General features: G+C 35.7%; 3 protein-coding genes across 3 annotated transcripts in view; 2 read left to right on the top strand and 1 right to left on the bottom strand.

Moving 5' to 3' along the window:
- On the top strand, positions 1-6,360 carry LOC128994153 (uncharacterized). Its single transcript, XM_054418476.1, has 3 exons — positions 1-97; positions 967-3,147; positions 4,622-6,360. The coding sequence occupies exons 1-3, from the start codon at positions 4-6 to the stop codon at positions 6,109-6,111; spliced, it is 3,765 nt and encodes a 1,254-aa protein (XP_054274451.1). The 5' UTR covers positions 1-3; the 3' UTR covers positions 6,112-6,360.
- Positions 1-26,637, top strand: part of LOC128994154 (uncharacterized) — a 230,738-nt gene that overhangs the window by 189,186 nt on the left and 14,915 nt on the right. The window lies entirely within an intron of this gene.
- LOC128994157 (E3 ubiquitin-protein ligase TRIM23-like) overlaps positions 7,517-26,637 on the bottom strand; it is a 33,108-nt gene continuing 13,987 nt past the window's right edge. Inside the window, exons 7-13 of the mRNA XM_054418481.1 lie at positions 21,385-21,515; positions 19,494-19,589; positions 17,143-17,322; positions 12,304-12,543; positions 11,248-11,373; positions 9,537-9,732; positions 7,517-9,253 (exon numbers count right to left, since the gene is read on the bottom strand). Coding sequence (XP_054274456.1) covers positions 9,553-9,732; positions 11,248-11,373; positions 12,304-12,543; positions 17,143-17,322; positions 19,494-19,589; positions 21,385-21,515 — 953 coding nt within the window. The 3' untranslated portion in view covers positions 7,517-9,253; positions 9,537-9,552. The remainder of the gene's footprint in view (positions 9,254-9,536; positions 9,733-11,247; positions 11,374-12,303; positions 12,544-17,142; positions 17,323-19,493; positions 19,590-21,384; positions 21,516-26,637) is intronic.

Genomic DNA, 26,637 nt, shown 5'->3' with positions numbered 1-26,637 from the left:
ACGATGATGAGGGAGATAGTTGAGGAAAACAATCAACGTGCTGAAGCTCTTGGTGTCCAACCACCCCATGTCCACCTCCTGTTTGCTGAACGTGCAGGTAAAATAATACTGTTTTCTCTAATCACAATTATTTTGTATGTTATTTGTAGTTGCTGCAAAAATATAAAATCAGAAATATAAAATAAACAGTAACTAAACATAAAACTTATGCAAACTTATCAAGTAAGTTGTCTTGTGTTTGTTACTCCTCGATAAATATGATGACTCTGAAGGGAAATTTAATTGAAGGGTCGCCACAACTAACGTTTTGCTGCAATCTCAGTACTAAACTCTGAAAACTTCCATATAAGCATAAGTAAGCGTGCCGTAGCCTTTTTTATTTCCTTTCTCTTCTCTTCTCCGTAGCTTTCTATATTGCATGTAAGAATAACTACACAGCCTGTTAAAATAATAATACCCCCGCCGCAGCAAACCTGCAGACTAAGTGAATTTCCATTTGCCTGATTGGATTTACACTAAAATGTCTCCTGAAAAGTATCACATTTATTCCCTATTTTAATAGATTAGTTTAACGTACTTAGGTTTGCTGCAAAAAGATGTTTTGTGGTAAAATGTTAATAGTTTAGTAAAAAATGAATGTATTTTACAAATTTTATCAAAATATGTTCATAAACAAGCAAACTAAAACAGTTGACTTATTCTCCATAAGAATAACATAGGAATTTTAAATTTACAATTTTTTGGAATTTTCTCCGTAACCATTAGGCGCACAATAACGCTTCAATATATTAAATTATTTGTTTTTTTAAGCTCTACAAAATGGTTTGGAAAGAAATTATGAAATTTTTTGTTTTTAGGGTAAAAAACATATTTTTATTTGTGTCATTTTTCTCTTAGAACTAAATAACGATTAAAGTTAAGATTTTTTTGTTTTTCATATCATTAATTTACGATGTTTACTTTTAGGCGATGATCCCAGGCGATTCAACTCACCAACTTATAATGAAGTTGCTGCTGTAATTACATTAAATGCAGACCAAAGTATCCCGGAAAATGAGATGGTTATTAAGGAGCGAGGAAAACAGTTAATAACGCTCAAGAACATTGACAGCCGAGTAGAACCATTCACCTACCCTCTCCTCTACCCAAAAGGAACTTTTGGGTTTACTGTAGGGCTTCCTCTTAAAACGCCTTATGCAAGCCGTGCACACATGACGAGGATGGAGTTGGCTCAATACAGGTTAGCCTTTCGTCCAGAACAAGCCAAGGCTCTTCCTCCTGAACCATTGCTAGAGGGATTAGATCTAAGGTCGATTGGATTTAATGCTCTCCACTTTGGTGGTAGACTGTTTCAACAGTACGTCGTGGACACATACATCCGTGTTGAACGTGATCGTATTCAGTGGATCAAATACAACCAAAAGAAACTTCAAGCTGATCAGTATGCAGGAGTAACACATTTTCTAAATGAATTGGCTGAAAAGAAAAATGCTACAGTTGCTGAAAAACTGATTTTACCATCATCTTTTCCCGGATCAACGAGATATTTCACTGAACACTTTGAAGACGCTATGGCAATTGTCCGAAGGTTTGGCTCTCCAGACTTTTTTATCACAATAACGTGCAGTCCAACATGGCCAGAATTAAAAGAAGCTGCATGTATTGAGCTCTCTGATGGTTCTAAACTACAACAGTTCGCCCAAGAAAGACCTGACATTGTGGCTAGGGTAGCCAAATTGAAATTTGACAGCATAGTTGAAGATATCAGTAAGAAACAGATTTTTGGGAAGTCTTCTGCTTTTGTTTACACTATAGAATTTCAAAAACGAGGATTACCCCACCTACATCTTCTTGTCATCATGGCAAATGAAGACAAACTCCGGTCTCCAGAGGAAGTAGACACTTTCATTTCGGCAGAAATTCCTAATGATGACCCAGTTCTAAGGGAGTTGGTCCTCAAATGGATGATTCACAATCCATGTGGCGAACTTAATCCGTCTGCGTCATGTATGGAGAATAAGGGTGGATCAGCTAAATGCCGCTTTGGATTCCCCAAAGCTCATCAAGAGTTTACGTCAATTGTTGACAACAAAAAACCGAATTACAAGAGACGGTATGACCCACAACTGGATCCAAATAACCCAGAATTTTCTCACGTCCATGCGGTGTACCGCAAAAACAGTGATGGACAAAAAGTTACACGGGACAATAGACATGTTGCTCCATACAATGGCTATTTACTGAAGAAATACATGTGCCACATAAATATCGAGTATGTTGGTAGTGTTAGAGCCGTTAAGTACCTCTATAAATACATTTATAAAGGGCATGACTGCGCAAATGTAAAAATTGTTGAAAATGTGGCCCGAATAATGTATAATGAAGCAGAAACATTTGTTGAGGCACGTTATATTTCGCCCCCTGAAGCATGTTGGAGGCTGGCTGGAAATGAAATCCAAAGGAAAAGCCATTCGGTGCAACGTTTGGACATCCATCTAGAAGGTCAGTACCGTGTGGGAAACATTGAACAGACACAAGAAGATGTAGCGGACACTGGCCTGAAAGGGTCCACCTTAGAGGCGTACTTTAAACACAACTCTAAACTTCACATAGAAGAAGAGAATGGGAATGAAGTAATCTACTACTTCTACTGGCAGATGCCAGAAAAGTACAAATGGTTAGGCAAAACAAGTGAATGGGTGGTACGACAGCGAAGCTCAAAAACGATTGGAAGGATCCACACTGTGAACTTGGTGGCCCAACCTGAACTTTATCACTTAAGAATGCTCCTCTTCCATACCAAAGATGCCAAAAGTTTTGAAGACCTTAAATTTGTAAATGGGACTGCCTATTCCACTTATAAACAAGCATGCCTAGCAAAAGGCCTTACATATGATGACCAGCAATGGATTGATGGGCTGCGGGAATCCGCTTTGTCAAAGATGCCGAGTGTCATGAGGACACTCTTTTGTCAAATCTTGATTCTCGGATCACCAGAAAACCCTAAACGTCTCTGGGATATGTTTAAGGACGAGTTGGCAGAAGATTTTCTTAGAGAAGCAGAGATTTCTGGAACCCCTCTAGAAGATTCTTACAACAGAGCATATAGAATCATAGCTTACAAGCTAAATACTGAAGCTACAGAAGGTAATAATCAACTTATAAATATTACTTATTACAAAACTTAAATTAAGTTTATTTTGAGTGGATACCCCTTCAAAATGTATAATATATTTATTTATATTTTATTTTAAATGATAATATCTTTCTCTTAAACTGACAGCGAGTAGGTTAGCCATGCCGATGGTCAATGAATGTTGTCTATTGGTCTACCAAAGTTAAATATCAATCTTTAGTGAATTACTTCAACATATCATACATAATACCATATCAATATTCAATTATTTTAATGTCTTTAAAAGTCATTTCAAAATAATGATCAAAGATGATCTAATACAGTCCTTACTATCCTATATATAATACGAGTAAAGTTTGAATACTTGTCCACTCGATCTGGGAATCGGCCCTAACAAAATCGTTTATATTTACGGAATAACTAAGTTCTGTGCCAAAAATAAGTTCTAGACCAGTGGTATAGCCAGGAAAAATCTATTTTCGCCATAATATGAGTGCAAACTTTTGAAAATTTAACATGGGCCTTATGAGAAAACATTCCGCCATTGTTGTCATTTTGTTTACATTTTAAGACATAACATGACGTTCTGTACCCACGGGCACCTCAGCTTGCCCATGCTATTTGTAGCATATGTTTACACAGACCAAAAGGAAATAACAATGTGTGTATACAGAGCAAAGGAAATTAACATTCAGATTATACCATTGAGCATATTATATTATAACTGAAAAACCAATTTCTGTCAATGTCGAGTGCGGTAGTTAAATTAATGAGAGGATGGAATAATCTTTAATTAGCTTTAACTTATACACCTCCTTTTATATTTATTGGGTAGTAGATTTCTGCTAAATTTATTTCAACTTAACTATTATTTCACGTGCAATTTCACTACATTCCCTATTGTAATGAATCTTCTAATATAAGTCATGCAGTAAATGATCACAACACTCATGAAGGCTTACCGTATTATTGCCCATAAGCTGAATACTGAAGCTACTGAAGGTAATTCTTTCTCATAGTATCAATAACAATAACATACAATTACTTTTGATCAACTGATTCTATGGCTTAAATTTCAATTCTAACATTGGAAGCGCACTAGACTTAGGCTTCACATAAGTTCTAAAATATGAGAAACTAACCCATACTAATTATGTACAGAATTGAAAATGCTAACTTATTATTAAATTAAATATTTAGCATTTGTTACTGTAACTCATTAGTAGATTACTTGACCATAAACTTTATTAACATTGTGAAACGTTTATATTTTTTAATGTCATTTATGATAATTGTAAAATTAGAGTGTATAATTGTTCAAATTTTATTAAATATAAGTGTGAAGCAAAATAAAAATAAAAAATATGCAATGAATATTATAACAAATTAAAATAAGAGAAAGCATTAGACTAAAATAAATTATACTACATGTTTTAATACTTATGATTTTGTAAAAAGTGAACTCAAAATAATTATTTATTTCAGGCCGAAACTTCCAATTTTGGGTGGAAAACTATGGTATGGATGACATTCAGAATTTTCAAGACGAGGGAAATGAAGAAACCCACAATGTCAGCGAATTAGAAGCCATTGGTCGCAGACAATATAGCAATTTGAATAACGAACAAAAAGACTTTGTTGATGCTGTTATGGAAGCAATAGAAGACCCGATGAGTTGCATCCCCAAGTGTTTTTTCCTCGATGGACCAGGAGGTACAGGGAAGACATACGTGTACAATACCCTCTACCATCTAATTCTTGGAAAAAATCTTAATGTAAAATGCATGGCGTATACCGGCATTGCATCAATCTTGCTACCTGAAGGACGTACTACCCATAGGACTTTTGGTCTAAAAGTTCCATTGACTAGCGATTCTAAATCATCAATTCAGCCAGGCACTCAGAAGGCCCAAGAACTGGCAGAAGTAGACGTATTTATGATGGACGAAGCACCAATGCTACCAAAATATGGCCTAAGTTGTATTGACGGACTCCTGCGAAGCTTAGGAAACAGAAACTTGCCTTTTGGAGGAAAAACTATGATCCTAGGAGGAGACTTCCGCCAATGCCTTCCAGTCCAGCCTAGAGCAAATCGATCTGAGCTGATCGACCTTTCTGTAAAACGTTGCAGTATTTGGAAGTTTTTCAAGCTCTTCTCTCTTCATCAAAACATGAGAGTCAATCTCGATGAAAGTGCATTTGCTGGATATCTCCTTCAACTTGGAAATGGAGATTTGCCCACCAACAATGACTGTGAAATAAATATTCCCGATGACATTATTTCAAATGGAAATATTGTTGAACAAATATATGGCGATTGCCTAGCCAACAGAGATTACAATGCTATGAGAGATAGAGCCATCCTTGCACCTTTAAATAGAGATGTTGATAATATCAATAACGAGATCATCCAAATTATCCCTGGACAAGAAACAATTTATAAAAGTTTTGATTCAGTAAAAGATGAACCTGATGGAGCTCTCAAATTCCCAACTGAGTTTTTAAACTCAATTGAAATATCAGATTTACCACCTCATGAACTCCGACTAAAAAACAACGTCGTTATAATGTTACTCAGAAACCTAGACGTGACGGAGGGTTTATGCAATGGCACAAGACTGATTGTCACGGAGTTGTGTCCGAACATTATTAAGGCTAAAATAATTACTGGCAGTCATTCTGGTCGAGATGTCCACATTCCAAGAGTCACTCTGGATTCGAGCAAGTGTCAACTCGGATGTTCGCTGCAAAGACATCAGTTTCCAGTTCGACCAGCTTTTGCTATGACCATCCATAAGTCTCAAGGCCAAACCTTTCAGTCTGTTGGTGTTGTGTTAAACAACCCCGTATTCATGCATGGGATGCTCTATGTAGCTTTCTCCAGAGTACGAACAAGAAACTCTTTAAAAGTTGTTTTGCCATCTAGAGACAGAAAATTAACTAAAAACGTTGTTTGGATGGAAATATTCAGATGAACAATATTGAAAATGTTAGTTCATTTTGGTCTATGTAATTAATATTTAAATTTGTACCATAATAACTAGCTTACCTTACTTGAAATTATTTAGTTTGGATTAAATAGTTTGTTGACTTAATTGTCGATAATCTGAAGAATATAGTCAAATTAGAATCTAGAGCAGAGGTAAAATATGTAATTGTATTATATCCTATTTTACCACAGTTGAATGCTTATCACCATTACATTTTTATAGTTTAAAATTGGTTTAAAACTGACTAATTTGAATTCTTATGTGTTTGTTATGTTATTTGTTTTAGTCTATAAAAAACAATCGTATAAACAATTTGTAGTTTTCATGTTTTTACAATAAATGCAGCCTCAGTCTAATTGTAACTACTGTGATATTTTTCTTTGTTTGTTTAAGAAAACTATTTGGAAAAGTGAATTGAGATGCTTACAGTTCTTGTGTGGAAATCCTTAGAACTTAAATTGCAATATTAACGCATGCCATGTTGTCCATACTCAACTACAATGTAGCCAAATTAGGATGTTTTTATTTTTTTGAAAAATAAATCACAATATTTTATTGTTTAAAGATAGAATAAATTACTATATTAATTTACATGAGAATCATCAATTTTGCTTAAAAAACAAAGTCAACTACAATATTACTATTATAACAGACTGATAAACAATTATGTTTTTGATAGATGACATTGAACAAATATTTCTCTCAGAGTAAATACTAATGATTTCCCGAGCAAAGCTCGGTCCCCAGGTACTGATACTTCAAAATTGCAATTCATTTGATGTGAGATATACAGTAAAATGGTTAGTGTTAATACATTTGTTGTTTAATTCAATGAAAAATGAGTCCAAACACGAAATGATTATGACAAGTAGCTAGCTAATCAAAGCGTGTTAAAATATTCGTAGCTTTTACACTTTGTAAGCAAAATATATATTGTTTGGTATCATTTTACTTAGCATTTTGAGCTGAAGTCAAAAGCGTTACCAGATTTTATAACCAACGTAAAATTAAAAAATTAATAGTTTAATTTCCGTGAGCCAGCGATGACTCGCGCGGTAGGTCAATGGTCCGTCCCACGTCCGTCCTAATCCCTTGCGTCTGTGTGTGTGAGGCCTGCGTGTGTGTGAGTAGGGTCGACCCTTCAGCCAGCCGCTTTCCGTCAACAATCACACTATATTTGGTACACCACCTCCTCAAAGAAACGCTTGCTAAAAGATAGAGGGAAGTCATTGCATTAATGTAGGTATAAAATACATAAACCAGTTTTAAGAGTATAAATGCAATGCAAAGGCTAAAATTCAATGAATGACCTTAACATTATTACGCCTCAGTAAAACGTGTTCATATACAGTACCAAGTGTTATATAAAATAAGAACAACTTTCTCAGATTCAACAAAATTTATTTTACAAAACACTTTACACTATAGAAAACAAATTAATAATAGAACTTTACAATTATTTATCTTATGTTCATAATACTAACACTTATTTATTAGAAGACAGATATTCGAAGATAGATCCAACATATACAATACATGGTAAATAAACATTTAACTGGGATGGTAGCCTATACAGCTTAATGATACGTATAAATAATCCTGTAGTAAGACACACCTTTTCACAGTGGAACCAATATAGGACGAATTAATAAAGTTTCCAATTGTTGGCAAATTGTAACCACCTCAAAGCTAGGTAAAAATCTCTGATTCTTCTTTTTTAGTTTTAATGTCTGCGGCGATTTTTTATTACAAATACTAAATGCATTTAATGGGAAGCGGTTTAAAAATCTTGAAATTTGTTCGAGAACAGAAGATAGACTGTTTTGTGCCATTCCCATCTCCCATTGAACAATCGGCTGCAATTATTTGTTAATTTGTTGCGCAAGAGTACACGCCCCAAACACAAAACAGCGAAACATTAACTTTTTCTACCATCCTTTAATAAGTGGAAGAAAACTAAATCGTATATCATAGGAGACAAGTTCCCCATAACAATGTTTAAACCTTTTCTCTGTAGTTTCTTCATTTGGGAATAATAAAATTTATAACTATATATTTCTTTACGGTGAACTCATGGTAGTATTAGAGTCTAACTCTAAATGAAAACCAAAAACTCATTAGCTACTTTTCAGGAACAAGATTTCATTAAGTAACTCCATGTTGAATGAAAACAAGCAAGTAAAAGATAGACATTAAAAAATGAATGTTGATGTCAGCCACATACACAGCAAATCAAACCTAATCCACTACTTTTTGGATACGATACGGTACTCAATTATTGGAATAGTCCAGTTTCAAGCATTATTTGCCGTCAGCTATGATCAGGAACATTTTATATCCTATCTGTATAGAGTATTACTGCATGTTATACACTATGTACAAACTAACTATTGCACAACCTCAAGTCCAGCCTTAACATCGTAAACAACTAACAAGAGTCCTGAGCTTCAGTGTTTACTAAAACGACTAATTTCTAAAAACAGGAAAAAATTCTCTTTACAATAGAAAGGTAAAGAAATGCACAGTTATTTTTACTGAGAGGGACATTTTTTTGGAGGAATAAAAGTAAATTAAAGTTTGCTTATGGAAAAAGTGGATTATAGGACTCTTTTATATGGGATGTTGTTCATCTTTACAGTATTTATATTTGACAAGCAGCACTGGTTTCTAAATACCCGGTTTAAAGAATAAAAGGGCGGAGGATCTTTTTGCCATCATAACTGTATTTCACATAAATGAAGTTCCTCTGTCTTGTTTACTACACTATACTATACAAATTTACTTACAGATAATTTTATAAAACTTAATAAAAACAATAAGCTTCACAATAAGCTAAAAGTAATATTCATTGAGTTGAAACTTAAAGCTGTCTATAAAATCAACCTTTCAAATAGAACTCAATGAAATTATTTAATAAATATGACACACCGTATTTATATTTTGTGTAAATTAACCAAATTAATTCTTTAAATCAAGTACCTAATACAATCTCGCTTTCACAATTTACTTCAGGAATTTGTCAAATATTTTCAAAACAAACAAATGTAAAACTTGTACGAGTACAATCATATTTAAATATAACTTAATTCAGTCCTTCCAATAGTTGATGATGCATCAAGAGATAAGCCTGCAACAGAAGAATACAAGGGTTTTAGTATTAAAGGAAGAAAGAGGTAAACTAAGATGATTTGAGCATAAAAATAAGAGAGGATTCCTAGGAAAACCGAGTTGATAAGGATAAACAGAAGGAAACGGAATGGCAGACCTAGCAAGGAAGAATGCACAGCCGGGTTGTGGGGAAGATGGACAGTTTAGTGAATAGAATGAGAGTGGGATGGCAAATGGAGGAAAAGGAATTATGGAAGGATAAGAAAAGATCGCGAGACTCGGCCTAGTCTGGTGGATTTTACCTTCACACATGACAGGTTACGTCATGTCGTACACTCCGGCCGCCACAAGTTGACGAGAGAGCCAGTCCAGTCCATCATGCAGCCCTGTTCCACTCTGCGCATCACACGCCTGAATGTGCCAACTGTGACCACAACACAGCTTGGCCAACGCTAGCTGCTCCGAGATACTCTCAATGCTCGCACATCCAGACAGGTCCTACACAAACATATTGTGTTAAAATTCCTAACCTATCATAACATAACCCATCATAGCGTAACCTAACCAGAACCATTTACGGTTGAACAGATGCTTTGATCTATAGTCTTGTCGGTAACTATAACTACCCTCAACCGTCGGAACAACCCAAATTCCTACACCTCCAGTGAAATACTTTAATACTTTTCTTTAAAATTACGACCAAACAAATGTAGGTATTTCAAGCCAAGTATGAATGAAGATGAGTGTAGGACGAGTGGCGCGATCTTGTAGTCTTTTTAGCGACTAAGCTCAAAATATTCCTTAGACACAGCTTTTAACTAATAGCTCACACAGCCAATGGCAACTAAGGGACCTACAGTTTATAGTGGAATCTGAACTACATTTTGGCCTTGTAATTAACGAATTGGTAAAATTATCAGGATAGTACTGTGGATAGTCGTAGTACTCAATAGTGCAGACGTTAATCCACACCAGGAAGTATTGCATCCACAGTGCATGCCTATTAATAGCCACAATTCGTTACCTCCAAGTAGCTGGATTACAGGACGGCGCCACCGTCCCAGTCTTAATAAACGAAACAAAGCTAGAAAGACCTCCCATTGTGACTCGGCTGTGAGTCCGACGTTGCGTTGTTCGATCAACCCAACCGAGATATTAGTGACCCATGTGTGTAAATATTACGTAAATATATATTGTTAGTGATAAGATTACTCAAAAAGATCCCTAAAGATGCCACACAAGCGGGCGAAATTCATAGGGTAACACAAACATCTTACCTTCCCAAGACAAGAACACAGAAAAAAAAGTTCTTATATAATTTAAATCCTTAAACCGGGGATGGCAAAAAAATGTCAAACTGTTTGGTAGGATGCCACTGTCAAATACCTCAGACTGTTTCTGCTAATAGATCAAAAATGTTTTTTTTTCATTTCAGGCAATTGATATAGAAAAGTATTTAATACAAGGTTTAATGTTAGGTTTTGAATGTGATGTCTCGAGGCGATTGTATGGTTTCAATGGAAGTGATGATGGTATTGTAAATCTATATTAGACTAATATATTCAAGAAAATATCACAGATTAAATATAGGCCTACTCAATAGATTATTCATTATAATATAGATCAGCTTAAACAACTTTCAAGGAATTTTTGGTCAGGTAAGCTTTGATTTAATATGAAGTTGATTACACAATCATCGATCATCTAATCTTCTGTGTTACCCTCTTTGGTTTTAAGTATAAAAACAAACACTCAGTGCAACACTTATCTACAACTACACTCTACTTTTGTTATTTTATCTGCCTTATATCTAGGCTAAAGCCAAACTTAACTAGTAGTTTGTTCATCATTGCTTAACTTGTGGTATTGGTGGAGAGGATATTGTATTATTTATTCATAAGAAAATATCTTTAGTCTAAATTAACATATATATTTAAAACATCAGTTTGAAAAAAAATTATGACAAATCACCCTGATCTAACTGATAACTAACAAATTGTGAATCTACAGTACCTGTTTATTGGCCAGAATCAGAAGCGCAGCGTCTTTCAACTCTTTTTCCGACATGAGCTTGGATAGTTCACTAAGAGCCTCGGGGAGTCGTTGTCTATCCCAAGAGTCAATCACAAACACTACGGCCTGTGAAACACCAACAGTATTTAGCTACAACTATTTATTTATTATATGTGCAACAAACGCCATTTACAATACTTTTACTATTTGTGTACCAATACCAGTGTGTACTATTAAGTTGCAAGGTAGCCATTGTGGTACAGAAAGACATTGCATTGAGTTGTCTGTAAAACCAAAGCATGAATGTTTTTTCATTTTTAATTTATTTTTGACTTTGGGCTTTGGGTTTGTGATCCAGTGGTGACAATTTTGCAGTTCATCCCTGTGGCCCACCCCTTGCATTGCTTGATATGTTCCACCCTCAGGCCTCTGCGACCCATGTGATCTGGCTAACTGAAGGTAAAAGTCACTTATTGCTTTGAGCTGAGCCACTTCAGAAAACAATAATAAATCTCAGAAATAAAATTGACGGACACAAAAACTAGAAAACTGACCGGATTTCAAAGCTATTTGATCAATGTTGACACTCAAATCTTAAAATTGTCAGTTTAAGCTCAAGCAGGTTCTTAACATAGTCACAATTTATTATAGTGCTAATAATCATCAAAGCTATCTAACAGGGGGACATTATACATCATCAAAACCAAAATTTAGATTGTATTAACTAAGATAAGAGACCGCACAAGTTTAATGAAGGCTGTAATAATCTCTGGAATAGGCCTACCAAAATGTATTGAAAATTGTGTTCATGCCTGTTTACAATTGCAGATTTGGGTCCTAAACTTCACCATAAGGGTTTGTAATTCCTCACATATACTTTTTTTCAATTTTTCAAACCGCTGAAGGAATACAAAAGACACTTATTCTTGTACAGCCTGAAGAGGCAAAAGTGAATGCAAAACAAGATATCAACTGGAATTTAAAAGATTATTGTAGCAGATAATTAGACATTGTTCAATATTCCGACATTGATACATTGAACATAAACAGACTTACCTGTGTATTGAGGTAGTAGTGTTTCCACAATGGCCGCAGCTTCGGCTGTCCGCCGATGTCCCAGATGTTAAACCTAACATTCTTGTACTCCACGGATTCCACGTTGAAGCCGATGGTCGGGATGACAGCCATGAACTCGTTCTGTTTTAGCTTGAATAAGATGCTGGTTTTACCAGCTCCGTCCAGTCCCAGGGTCACCACTCGCATCTCAATCTTCGGCCCGATGTGGACTCGGTTGTCCTGCACACAATAATGTTTAGTATGATGGTCCTGGCTAATGGAACAGATGATTCAGCTGTTTAGTTAGTAACAAAGCTACTCTTTTAAATACTTTAATACTTTTCAATGAAATGGCAAACTAACCAAACTAAGTAGGTATTTTAAGCCAAGTATGAATGGAGATGAGTGGCGTGATTTTGTAGTCTTGTTAGTGACTACATGAAGCACCTCAATTTATACAAATTTCCTTCACTTATAGCATATAATAAAAAAACTATGTTTGACAATTGGATATTTGATCAAACTTTTATCTTTGCTAAATGTTGATAGTAAGGTTTGTTTGTTAGTTGTGCTAAAATCACCAACGAATTTGGCTATAGAAATTGTGACAGTGAATTTAAAATTTTCCACCGGATAAGTAAATCTTAGGACGGTCGTGGAGTCCAGCAAGCGCCACCATGATATCGCTACCCTCCCTCCCCCGCCACAAGTCGTAGGGACACGGACTTCTCTAAGAAGTGACCAAGGCAGTCAGTATCGTACCGCCTAGTGGATAGGTATAAAAAGTTACCGAGTGCACATGTGTGACAGGACAGTCAAGATGAACATCGGGCAGGACACCTTTCCAATAGGGTAAGAATCTACCCAAAATATTTAGAATCTACTAATTAGTGTGATTTGTATGTGTCTTGTCTATTTCAAAATTATCTCCAATTTAACCATTAACTCTCGGTTAGAGGCAAATGTCTCTCACCTCAAGACTCTAAATCCATTTCAAAATTTGTCATCATATAATTGAGCGGATGCATATGTCTCGTCGGTTCGATTATAAAAGGCCCATTAAATTTCAAATAATAAGTCATTTTGGTTGAGTTTTTTAAGCGAAAAGTTAGTAGAATTTTATTTCAGAGTGTATCATTTTGTTGTTCTGTAGGTTAAGGAAGGATAAAGTATGATTTTATTTTCAGAGAGTGTTAGTTTATCATGTGTATTCCTCAATTTGAAGTTCCCTTTAGAATTGCGATTCTATATTAGTGGTATTCTAATAACTCACAAAGTGTGTAATCTATTAAGTTGTATGTTGTGTTCCGTGAGGGGTACGTATCTCGCATGGCGATATTACCGTATGTTTGAAAGTAACTATCTTAACAAAATCAGGGTGTCTACTACATTCTGGATAAAAAATTCATGGACAATTCCCGTACATTTAAGGACCTTTGTCGGTGTGATTACAGAATAATACAGTCTAACCTTGATATAACGAACCTCGATATAACGAATTCCTTGATATAACGAATTTTTTTTAATCCCCTAGAACTCTCCATAAGACACAATGTATATTTTACCTCTACATAACGAACAAACCATAACAACGACCTTGATTTAACGAATTTTTCGTGATTTCAGCTAAAATAAGACACCTCAATATAACGAATTTATCATTGTCAGAACCTCTACATTGCGAATTTAACCTCTGCATAACGAATTGTCTACGTCTTTCCCTCGATATAACAAATCCCCCACCCAATTATTGTTTTGGGAAAATCTGTTTCTTTATCAAATGAAATGGAAAGGTCACGTCATCGCTTGCGCTAACATTCGTCTGCTCCGTTTTACATCTTTGTCTGCTGTCGCTGCGCGCGCTATGTTGCAACTGAGAACTGAACTGATTTCATTCACTGAGGACTGATGACGACGTAATGTTTAGTAAGATGTGATTGGGCGATATGGGATAACTATGGTGAATTGTACAATTTTCGGATAAAGAGAAAACTAAGAAAGAATATAAAAACAAAACCAAAGAGAAAGAATAGCAACATCGTTATCTTAACATTCCTTTTACGAGTGTTTTTATTATCCTTAAGTTGGCTATGATTATACACTTTTATAATGACTTATCTAATAATTTATTGTTTTCAATACGATTTGTTTCAACTAGCAACACCAATGCTATAGTTAATGATTATTATTGACATTCCTCTGTTGTGATAAATCAGTACTGTACTGTAAGTAGCCTACCGGCCTATCACGAGCATTAGCTTACAAAACTTTCTACTGTTTTGTTTTGTTCTTTACATGGTTTATGACTACGCAATACAGTGTTTGGCTAGGTTTTAGGAGGGTTAGAACAAGCTTTGATTTTAAACTTGCAGTTTTTAACCTGTACCAAGGTCAAAGCCATTGTCAATATTGCGCAATATTCAAGATCCCTCCCCTTTATTTTGCCGGATAATTGGCTCTACTTTACAATGTAAACACTGTACTGTAAAGTATTGTAGCGTAGCCTATGCTACTTTAATTGTATTTTAATGAGGTCAAATCCCGACCTATATTGACCGACGCTGGTTCTGAACCTCGACTTAGCGAAATTCCTGCAAACCTAACCTCTATATAACGAACCTCGTTTTAACAAAATCATTGATATAACGAATATTCAGTTCGGTCCCTTCAGATTCGTTATACTGAGGTTGGACTGTATTCCTGATTTGTCAAACTGTATTAATCTTGTTCTTCATTGTAGTTGTTCCAGAGAGAAAAGTAAATAATAATAGACAAGAATTAAATTTCAAAATAGAAACTTATTGAAAGTAAACAAACATACTTTAGGTACAGCTTTTATAGTGTAACAGAAAAACGCAATCATTGTCTCCTGCAATAGCGACAAAATCCTAAATATCTCAATCGGTCACGGAAACATCATAACATAGCTTATCCGATCCAGGCGGATTAATTTGGCATTATTCGCCCTGGCACAACGTTAGGTTCTCGACTACTTTTGAAAAAAATTCTTTAATGCATTATGAATATATTGTAACTTGGTTCTAGGTACAAAATCGGTATGGTAAGCGGCTACCAGTAAGCACAGAGTAAGATTATTGTCTTTTCATCTGCAAAGTTAATATCGACACATAGCAATCATTAGTTTATCTTAGGCTCAATTACATTTTCTTAGTATATTTTACAGCACTTTCAAAGAATCAAAATACCCAGGCCTAGGCCTAATTATTTAGGAGGGCCTATATAAACTGAGTAACAAACAATGAGGTTATAATATCAGCAAAGTCACTACAATATCATCATTCTAGTTCATAAGATTTAGATTGCTTAAAGCATACAACGCAATAAATAAATATGGGAAATAAAAAAAAATTGAAACCTGACCGCCAATAATGTACAAAGATACAGAAAATGCAATGACATAATTTGAAACCAAGTAGGCCTACGTAGTGATAAAAATTTAATGCAAACAACAATGCTTTTGGTTTTGTCAATTGAAAGATAAAATATCCATAAAAAAGGTTTTTTAACTTACAAAATAAGACTGTAGATTAGTTACATGTTTTATATGAAACCATAAACAGTTTTATGGCACTAGGCAATGGCCAGCGGCAAATTGAAGTACAAGTAAGAAGTGAAATTTAACAGCCATTATAAAATTATTATTTCTATGATAAAATATGTTTGGGATGTAATGATTACCCTAGTAATAAATAAATAGTTGTAAAGGAATAAAAGTGATAAAACTTTTATGAGCTAAGCTACTACTGAGTCAACAGTTCTTGGAAGTACCTACTTGACTTGACACTTGATTATCGTGATAAAATATTAATGGGTTTGAGACTGCTAATGGGGTTTTTATTGCATAATTACTCTAGTAATAAATTATGAAAATGTAAACAAACATCTGATAAACCTTTTATGTGCTCCTAACCAACTAGCGATCGATAAAATTATGACCCAATAAAAATTTAAGGACATAGTCTGGCATTTAAGGACAATTCCCGTACATTTCATGGCCAGTAAAAAATTAAGTACAATTCCCGGTTTTCCCGGTTGGTAGACACCCTGAAAATCATCTTCATAGGTGTTTAGTCGTAAGTTCGAGCTAATTTACCTCGATGTTTTGTTTTGAAGACTGGTGGTCTTTTGAGTTTTTTTTTTTAACATTTTAATCCGCGTGAGGCATATGTCTCCTTTGGACGGTAATACATCCAATGTAATTACACCCGCCTTCAGATTAATTCTCGTATCAAGTCGTAAGGGGCACTTGTCTCATTACCCACAAAATCCAGTTTATCGTCCATTCTGTAAATGTACCGATCATTATGTATCTGTTACTTGAGATATCGCATTACGTGTACTAAAGTGCTACGATTTGTCCATGAGGTGTGAAGTGCGTATGTGTAGATGTGGCGTGAGAAAGGAGCGCGTTTCGATAAACTGTAAACCGTTGTGATTGAGTATCGTTTAAAAAACACATTTCAATGTATGTGTTGCTGCAGTTGTAGTCATGCAACAAATACCAATTAATTACTAGATGTGGTTAATATTTTCACCTCCTGAGATATTTCTTTGCCACCAGGCAAATTTTAGTGTCACTATAAGGGTCAAACCTTCTCTGTGGGTTTATCCGAGGCGAATATAATTTATTTTGTATTGTGGGAATATTTTACAACCTTTTACCCATACGTTATCCCCATTGCAAAATATCATATTCTTACTGTGATTAGGTGGTAGGAATGTGAAACATTCAACAATGAACCACTGTTAAAACGTAATTAAACTTAAGAAAAGTGTAAAAAACCCTCTCTCAATCTAGACATCCTGACAGATAGTTACCTTAGTAAAGGTTATGGGAATGCTTGGGTCAGGCTGTAGTTGCTCAGGGCTCAGTTCTGCGTACTGTTGTTGTGGTTTCTCTACGGAAGCCAACGCCTCCTTGATCTCCTGGCTGGCAGCCAACACTCTGGCGTCATCTTGTTGTATAGTGAGCTCACATTGTATACACACCACTGCCACCTAGATGTGAATAGCAGTGTTTAGCAAAGGTTATGGGAATGCTTGGGTCAGGCTGTAGTTGCTCGGGGCTCAGTTCTGCGTACTGTTGTTGTGGTTTCTCTACGGAAGCCAACGCCTCCTTGATCTCCTGGCTGGCAGCCAACACTCTGGCGTCATCTTGTTGTATAGTGAGCTCACATTGTATACACACCACTGCCACCTAGATGTGAATAGCAAAGCTAAGTTTTATTTCCCAATTCTGGTACAACTAACTAATGTTAACTCGTTTTCCAATTAACCGTAAACGGAGTAAGGCTTAACTAGGGGAAAATAAGTAAAATTTAACACACACAGAGACATTCCTAATTCACAAGACAAGTCAAGATACCGAAGACGGATGTTTTTCTTCGAAGGAAGCGCAATAGGACATAAATATAAACCATAACCATAAATAACTCATCTCCCTCATCTCCATCCGAGTCTACTAAGACACCCCCCCCCCCCACACTGTGTTTGTAATAAATTCTCCAGATAATTTCTCTGACGCTCCAGTTGCAGTCAAATTATGCTATGAATCATCAAAGTACATTAATGAATCGGATTCTTGTCCTTCAAAAGAAAGCCATAAGAGCCCTCGCCAACCTTGTCCCACCACAGACTTGCAGACTAGCATTTGCAAACCTAGGAATCCTCACAGTGGTGTCTCTCTACATACTTGAATCTATTAAGTATGTGAATGAAATAAACCACCCAAGAAACCGAGACCTGCACCACTACAACACCCGTCATGGCTCCAAATTTGCACTACCAGTTCACCGAACAACTCTTTGGGAGAAAAAACCTTCCTACAACGGCTGCAAGCTGAGGAACCATCTACCTGACTACCTGAGAGACCTGACTGGCAACAAGCTACACCAGGAGTTGAAGAAGTGGCTAATCGCAAAACCCTTCTACTCAATAAAGGAATTTTATGAAAATTAACTTGTACAATTCACTATTGTATTGACACTATTGTAATTCTTGACGAATTAACAATAAAGAATATTGTATTGTATTGTATTAAAAAAGAGATTTTTCTCTGTTCCAAAACAGAAAACTGTTAAAGATTATTTTCAAAGGAAGTAATTTAAGGGTAGATGTACATATTCATTGTATTTACGAGTCTTATTGTGTTCAAATAGGTTTGTTATTCTTTGTGTTACCTGTTCAAACGTAACATTCAGGTACCAGTATGCTTTAGTGCTATACAAATATGTTAATTACAATTGTTTGATACGGTTTTGTAGTTCAATAGTAGGTATTGCAGATTTATAGCGATTTATCTGGAAAGCCTCAACCCTACTTTATCCTGATTAATCGATAGTTGAGTGCATCTTTCTATTTGAATTATAGTTTGCAAACATTCTGTTCCAACAAATTCTACTCAGACGTTTGTTGAATTAGTTCAAATTAAGTATTTGAAAGTTTAATCTTTGGCTATTTTACTGTACACATAAAACTTCATAATCCTATTCAAAGCCTGCCTTTTATGAGCAACAAAAAAAAAACAACAGCTGATAATCTGCTACTCTAGCTAGATAATGATGAGTTCAGCCCACTTTAAATCACAATGTAGGATGATTTACAAACCCAAATTCCTCACTCCTTTAAATCTTTAAAATTATCATTAGTTTTAAATTTCCTAACCGCAATACTAAACCTTCTCAACCACATGAATGAACCTTCCTTTGGATAGTTCACATCCACTTTAAATCACAATGTAGAATGACTTACAACCCCAAATTCCTCACTCCTTTAAATCTTTAAAATTATCATCAGTTTTAAATTTTCTAACCGCAATATAAAACCTTCTCAACCACATGATTGAACCTTTCTTTGGATAATTCACATTTTTTAAACTTTTTAAAATAGATTTATCAGTGTGTGCATGGTTATTCATTTTAACAAACTTTAACATGTGACTCTATTTGAGCTTCATCTTTTCATTCAGTTAGCTACATATTTAAAACTATGTAAATTTTGTACATGTCTAAGAGTCTAAGAAATATCATGACCTAAAAATATTTCTATTCTAAAATATCTTTGAAGTGCTCTGTCAATATTTCAACATTATCTTCAATTAAATTAAACTTAAAATCTTCAACAATTGGTCAACACAGGTCTACTTGTTCTGGTCTCATAATTTTACCAACCTGAGAACACCACAAAGCCACCTCTTCCTGCAGTTGCCGTAGAGAACACAACCTCTCTCTCACGTGCGTGTCTACAGCACTACGAGCAGCTGCTTCCTGAAACGGACGTTAATATGTTAACAAAATATGCCTTCTCACCTACGTAGTCCAAAGACATAACTACGATAACATGGGATAGCTCAAACATCTGAGTGGGGGGTTGTCAGCCTCCACCTCAACCAGCGTGTGCTAATGTATGTACATAACCTTTAGTATTAACCTACAAGGACAGTAAAAGGTGTTGACGGTACGAGTATGATAGTTTTCTTGCCCGACTTGCCTAACAGAGGATTTCATGTAATTTCAATAAACACTTTCCTGGATGAGTAGCATGTTTAGGATGTTGGAAGCTCAACACTGACAAAGCAACTTGTAAATATACAATAATTACATAGGCATATGATTGAAACAAATGCAAGACGTAAGGTAGTAAAGACGCAAAAATGATAAAGCTATCTTACTGATGAGTCTTGGCAGCAACAGTTGACTTTTAAGCAAACCGAACAACGTAACCTGAACTGACAATCAGGAACTCACTATAAAAGGACATTGGATGATGGAAGAAGGCAAACAATGAAAAGAGTAAGGGATTTTATTGTGCTAGAGCGTTGAGTTGTCAAAATATTTTAATCACCTTTCTTTCATGTTATTAGTTTAAAATTGAGGTTGTCACATAGGGCACAAGCATAAGGGACTAGGGTTCAAGGGAAATTTTCATTTAAAAAAGCAAGAGCTTTTTTCCTAAAAGGAAGTTTTCTGTTGGTTGTTCCAAGATAAACTCTTCCCCTGTCAAGTAAGCCTTATGTCCTAATAAAAATCCTTTGAATCCCACGCCGTTGAGATGTATGTTACATCACTAACTAAAAATTAAATTTTAAAAAGGTATATAGTGTCCGGACCCCGTACTACCCTGGTTCAACAATTGGATGAGTTGGGTTTACCGAGAAGTCATAGGCCTATATATTGTTCCCTTGGTAGTCAAGTCACCAATTTAATCCTGAGAAAGCTCATTACATTCACAATAGTTCAATAGACCCAGCTATCCTACATCATTAAACTACCGTATTCATAAATTGATCAAGTAAAATACACATCCTGGTGTGTCAATATTGTATGAATCAAATTTAACACGTTCGCTACGCAATAGCACGAAATTTTTCATTCACATGGACCAGTGACGCACATATGCGATAATGTCGCACATATGGGATAATGTTGCATATATGCGAAGGCTAGTCACATTAAAATAGACTGCTGTCACATATTTGCCTCAGGGTTCTAATGTTATTAAAATGCTTATATCTTTGTAACGGTCTATTTGAAGGCACTGAATTCCCTGCAGTGGTCTATAGAGATGTCTGACGCAAAACTGCGTCGCGTGGTCTGTGGATATGATGATTGGTGACGTCATATAATAGTTGTAGTTAATAGCCTATGTAGCTTTTATATTTGTTCAGTTATAAACTGTTCTTGAATAATCTGTTTTTTTTTTTACTTAATTTCACCTCAAAACACAAACAAAAATGAACTGTCGCATATATGCGATGTTTGGTCTATTTCAAGAAAACTATAATAGTTTTCACTATTATAGTCGCATTTATAGTTATAGGGCGTCGCAAATATGCAACATTACAAATGGTTATAAAAAATGCAAAAAACAAGAATAAATTATTTACAAACACGATTGTTGCGTATTACAATGTAAATGATCACTGTTTTACAGGGTTTCGCCCGTGGTCTGTGTGTACTGTTAACCAAGTGACAGCCGGTCTATATGTAAGATTCAAATGTATACCTCGGTCTGTGGCAATGACCACGGCGTTATTAATTGTTTACTGGTGATAATCATTACCTGAAGTAGTAGCGTCTCCCTCAGTTGTGTGAAGTACTGTTCTACACGAGCTCTCGCCAACTCACAAGTGCCAGGCTCCAACAGTTCACCGTTCGGACCCAAGTGACCCTCTAGCCCCACGGCTACTTGATCTACAAACACAACACGTCAGTCTTACTTTTTCGGTCTATAAGCCATTGTGATTGTGTTAGTTGCATCCTAGTAATCTTATTTAACAATTATTTTTAGAATGAACATCAAAATCAGGCTTACCTTCCTATAGATTCATTTGATACACTGACAAGTATGATAGTTTTGTACACAGGAAAGCCTGTTCTTCCTCTCAAAACATAATTATCTTCCAAAATTACTAACAACTATTACAGAGGTATAATCTAGAGGGCTCTCAAGTCACCCATTCACGGTTAATTAATAATTGACAGGAGTTTACAGTTTAAATCATGGAATGTTGCTGCTCAGAATAATAATAATAATATAACAATAAAATATGGCTAATTATTATACTACTATGCTGGTACAAGAATGAGAAAATGAAAACTAAGGATTTTTCATTACAACCATCAATTACAAATCCTGAGCAGTGCTTTTCAATACAAATACCAGTTTTGAATGTATTTCCTTGGGTTTAGGGAGTTATATGTATTTTTAACAAATTTCTCATGTAGGGAATAAGCTATTACCATAGTACTCATGGTAAGACCCGCACCCGGGACTGATTTACTTTTTTGTTTTTAAGTCCCCAGAGGCCAAAATCACAATTTATTCAAATTCATTTTATATATATATGTGTGTGTGTGTGTCCGTTAACACGATATCTCAAGCAAAAATGATTTGATTTTGATGAAATTTTGTATAAACAAGTAAACCTATATTTATTCGGACAAGTTCGCGAACCAGCATGATTGGACTATGGGAACGGGGGTTTATAAGGGTTTTTTGGGGTTAAAATTGAGTTTTCCCATTTTGACCCTAAAAATAGAGGTGTGCGGATAGTGAAATTTCATTTCGGATCGGATAGTTGAGGCTCGGTTCGGATCGGATCGGATATTGGGAGGTTCGGATTCGGATATTTTCGGATTCGGATAGTTCGGCGCGGTTAATAATAAGCTGCATATGTATTTTTAACCTACAAAACAATGTAAAGCTTTGTAAATAAACTTAAATGACGATTTTGAACTATAGAATTTCAAATTAGCCAAGTCCACAGTTTTCTCTCTCTTGAAAATGACAATTCACAACATTTATTTTCAAAAGTTGGTTGCTTGAATTAAGTACACTAGCAGCCGAAATCTTCACAAACACCTTAGCTCAGCAGGACTGATGTCAAACGTTTGGGCTTGTTTACTTGAGGTTATGTTTTATCTTGTTTCCTGGTTCTCACAAGCCAAGGAGTTCGATCTCAAGTTTATTTTCACATTGTATTTCCTTACGTTTTTGGAACGGATTATTGGGCTTAAGTGGCATTTTGTGGGTTTGCCAAGTGTAGAAAACATCACTAATGCACTAAATTGGGGAGCGAGCTGGCGTAGTGGCTAGAGTGCGGGACTTCGGTCCCGGGTTCGATCCTCGCCAAGTCACCAATGGATTTTATCTAAGTGATAATGCCGCAACCCCTAGGTCTAGCCTGAAGTAATGTGAAAAACAATCCCAGGCTCGTGCCTAGCGTCCTAGGACAAAAAAAAATAAATAAATAAATAAAAAAAAATAAATGCACTAAATTGGCTCTAGCTCACGATTTGATGTTGGGCAATTAGACTTTATAACTGTGTAACCCTGAATTTATAAATTGAATTCTACACATATTCACTGCCAAACATAATTCAGTAGAACCTTGATGAACCGAGAATTACACTAGCCTACATAACTTCATTACCCCAAGTAAAATACCAAGATAATCTTTATATTGTATTTGAATCGTATAATCTTAGTTTGTTAAAAATGGATTGTATGTTCAACAATAATTGCAGTCCATTATTGTTAAGCAGTACGGTCCCAAATTATTGTTTTTGATTTTGAAACATCACAGTTCATTTGACAAAATTATAATTGAAGCAGCCCAATGTCAAGTCACGCGTGCTTGTGCAATAGTTTGTTTACAAGCTTTCTCCAGACCACGGGGGAGGGGAGGGTCTGATAAGCAGATAAGCCGTCTATTGTTCACCCCCAAGAAGGTCTGACCCTCATTAGTGCCGCTCGGCTGCACTCAGTGGGGAACCCAATACCACAAATCAATACAAATATTTGGTAATAATTGTTTTATTAATATTCACCTTCAAATTTAAATAAATTTGATGTAAAATTTGACAAAAATCGGCCATTTGGACCGATATACAGTACCAAATACCAATAAAGTAGTACATTCATTGGTAATTAAATAATAGGTAAAAATTAACCGATTTTCGTCAAGTTTTACCCCCTGCTGTGCGCTATGCCAAAAAAGCTGATAACGACATGGGTGATTAGTAACCATGGCAACTTGTTGAATGCGTGATAAGGGAAACCCAAGAAATAGAAGAACAAAGAGAAACAAAAACGACGTTGTTATCTTTATACCCTTTTTACAATTTCCTTATTTTTTGTTATCTTTATGTAAGATTTTATGATTTTGTTTTATAGGTTTATAAAATAATTCTTTTTAACTACGGGAATATCAATTTATAATTTATCAACGTGCTTCTCTTCTGAAACAGCAATACCGGATGCATAATAAAGGTCAATGACCTAAAATATCACGATTGTGCAATATTGTATTTTGATGTTGAAATTAAAATCACGACAAAAGTTTGTATATATCCATGGTCCCTATCGTTTAATCATTTAATATGTACACAATAAATGCTAAATAATCGTGGTTAGTTCTGACTTTATTTTTTATTATTCAAAGTTTCTACACAGTAAGACAATCCAAAGTCAAACCGGGCAATGAATACCCAAAAAACAACGTATCTTGTCCTGTGATTGGAATACCACTCGCGCCGGCCAGTCCTCTAGGTTTAGGGAAGTAGTGCAAGTCTATATATAGCTTCAAGGTCTTACCCACCCCTTCCCCCTCCGGTCCTACTTGACTCACTACCCGCGCTCCTTTCGAGGTCATTGCCCAACCCCTCCCACCCTTCTATTGTGTTGCCTTTCTATTGTTTCTATTCTGATTTTTTTTCGGGAAACATTTAATCTATTGTTTACGTAACATCACAGTAGTAGGCTAGATTTTTCTACTTTGAAACTTTCATTTGACCATGGTAGGTCTTTTCTGCTTTATGTCTGTTCGTTCCAGACGAATCTAATCGTAAAGCAAAACAGCCGATAACGACTAAACTAGTTATCTGTATTGCATCATACGGCTTCTTTGCCGTTTGCTGTTAGGTCGTTGGAAACGTATTGCTGTAATTTTGTCCTGGGAAACTAATGGTGGCTATGGAGATTAAGTTTTCTGTCCAAAACGTCAAAATATATTGTCTATCCGAAAAAGTCGGATATATAACGGATAGTGTCGGATATCGAATTTGGGCTCGGTTCGGATACGGATATCCGAACCGAACCGAATCCGACCCGATTTTTCGGATATCCGCACACCTCTACCTAAAAATATAAAATTTTTGCAATTTATTTAAAAACCAATTTTGTAGAGCACCCAAAAATTTAGCACAAGCGTTGTTATTCGCCTAATAGTTACAGAGAAAATTCTAAAAAAAAATTAATTTAAAATTCCAATGTTATTCTTATGGAGAAAAAGTAAACTACTGCTGTTTGCTGTTGTTTAGCTTTATGAACATATTTTGATGAAAATTGGAAAATGCATTTATTTCATAGGCTACTAAACTATTAACATTTTACAAAATGACACTTTTTTACCCTCCCTGTTCCAGCAAACCTAAGTACTTGTTTAACTAATCCTTATACAGTAGACTCCCTCTTATCCAGACACCTTTTAACCAGACACCGGTTTAACCGGACTACACTCGACGGAAATGAAATCTCTTTAACTGGACAACTCTTATCTGCACATTGGTTTAACTGGACTAGATCGGTAAGAATTGGGCTGTCCTGAAACGACTGTTCTCGTGGTAAAGATTTGAGACCAGTGATCACGTGTATAAATACAATGCTCTCTTAAATTTAAGTCAAATATTTGGGTTACATAACGAGTTTTTGGGATGTTGGTTAAACCGGAAAAAACCGTTATCCGGACTGGCCTCGGTGCCCAGGAGTCCGGATAAGAGGGAGTCTACTGTATATAATACGTGAGACGATTTCTACGAAACACTACTCCTCCGTTAATAATGGGCGGATTTTTACATACGAGGTGTCACAATTAAGTATTTGTAGACGCCCCCTTTCAACAATTCCTGCAATACAAGCCCTCGGGCTTTGCCTGACAGGCCATCAAAATCCCAATGTATTTCTTATGAAGGAAAGATTTTGTTTACTTAACACATTCGCTGCTGACCGTTAGATGCCGGGACGGCGCCAGGAGCTGAACTAACGTTCGCCACTACGTAAACATTGCTGTCGTTACACTGAATTACAGTAAAAACAACAGTAGTTGTACTGGATGGCAATCTTCTGCAATAAAACTGGCTTTGGACATAGTACGACCCTGGTGGTGATTTTGGGAAACTATATATTTTATTGTCAGAAAAGAATATATATTCCCCACGAGCTGCAAAGAAATATAGGACGCTCGTGACGAGCTGGCTGATCCATGGTAACGTTAAACATCAATGAATGACGACGTTCCGGAACGTTCCTAGCTCATGGCGCCGTGGCCCGTTTGACGTTCCGGAATGTCCGTAGCAGCGAACGTGTTAAACAGACGAATAATTTGTATTAGTCTAATTGCACCTGTTCATAATACACACAAGAGCGTTAGTTTTCAGAGTGAGTTAGTTTTTAGTTTCAATAACTGGAGTGGAGTGAGCATTTGTTTTCAGAGTGAGTTCGTTTTCATTTTCGATAAATAGAGTGAAGTGATTGATAACATTATCTTTGAGTAGACTTTTTAAAGTCATTGGAAATTATGACTGTTATTAGTTTTGAAATAACGCCTGTAATACTTAGCAATTGCTCGAATTCGAGCAACAGGTGTACTAGTGCTATTTAAATAGGGAATAAGTGTGATATTTTTAAGTAGATATTTTAGAGTAAATTCAATCAGGCAAATGGAAATTCGCTTAGTCTGCAGGTTTTCTGCGGCGGGGGTATTTTTATTTTGGTTTGGTTATGTCTATCAGGACAAATTATACATGCTTTACC

The sequence above is a fragment of the Macrosteles quadrilineatus genome, unplaced genomic scaffold (assembly GCF_028750875.1).
Source record: "Macrosteles quadrilineatus isolate MER2022 unplaced genomic scaffold, UCM_ALF_1.0 Scaffold_5__1_contigs__length_97177068, whole genome shotgun sequence".
NCBI classification, from domain to species: domain Eukaryota; kingdom Metazoa; phylum Arthropoda; class Insecta; order Hemiptera; family Cicadellidae; genus Macrosteles; species Macrosteles quadrilineatus.
This window is presented reverse-complemented; position numbering and strand designations above follow the sequence as displayed.

What these genes read in the sequence shown, in the direction of transcription:
- LOC128994153 (XM_054418476.1), top strand. Translation starts at nt 4, where the DNA reads ATGATGAGGGAGATAGTTGAGGAAAACAATCAACGTGCTGAAGCTCTT. An exon ending in CCTGTTTGCTGAACGTGCAG is followed by an intron (nt 98 to 966) that starts GTAAAATAATAC and finishes GTTTACTTTTAG; the next exon opens with GCGATGATCCCAGGCGATTC. An exon ending in AAATACTGAAGCTACAGAAG is followed by an intron (nt 3,148 to 4,621) that starts GTAATAATCAAC and finishes TATTTATTTCAG; the next exon opens with GCCGAAACTTCCAATTTTGG.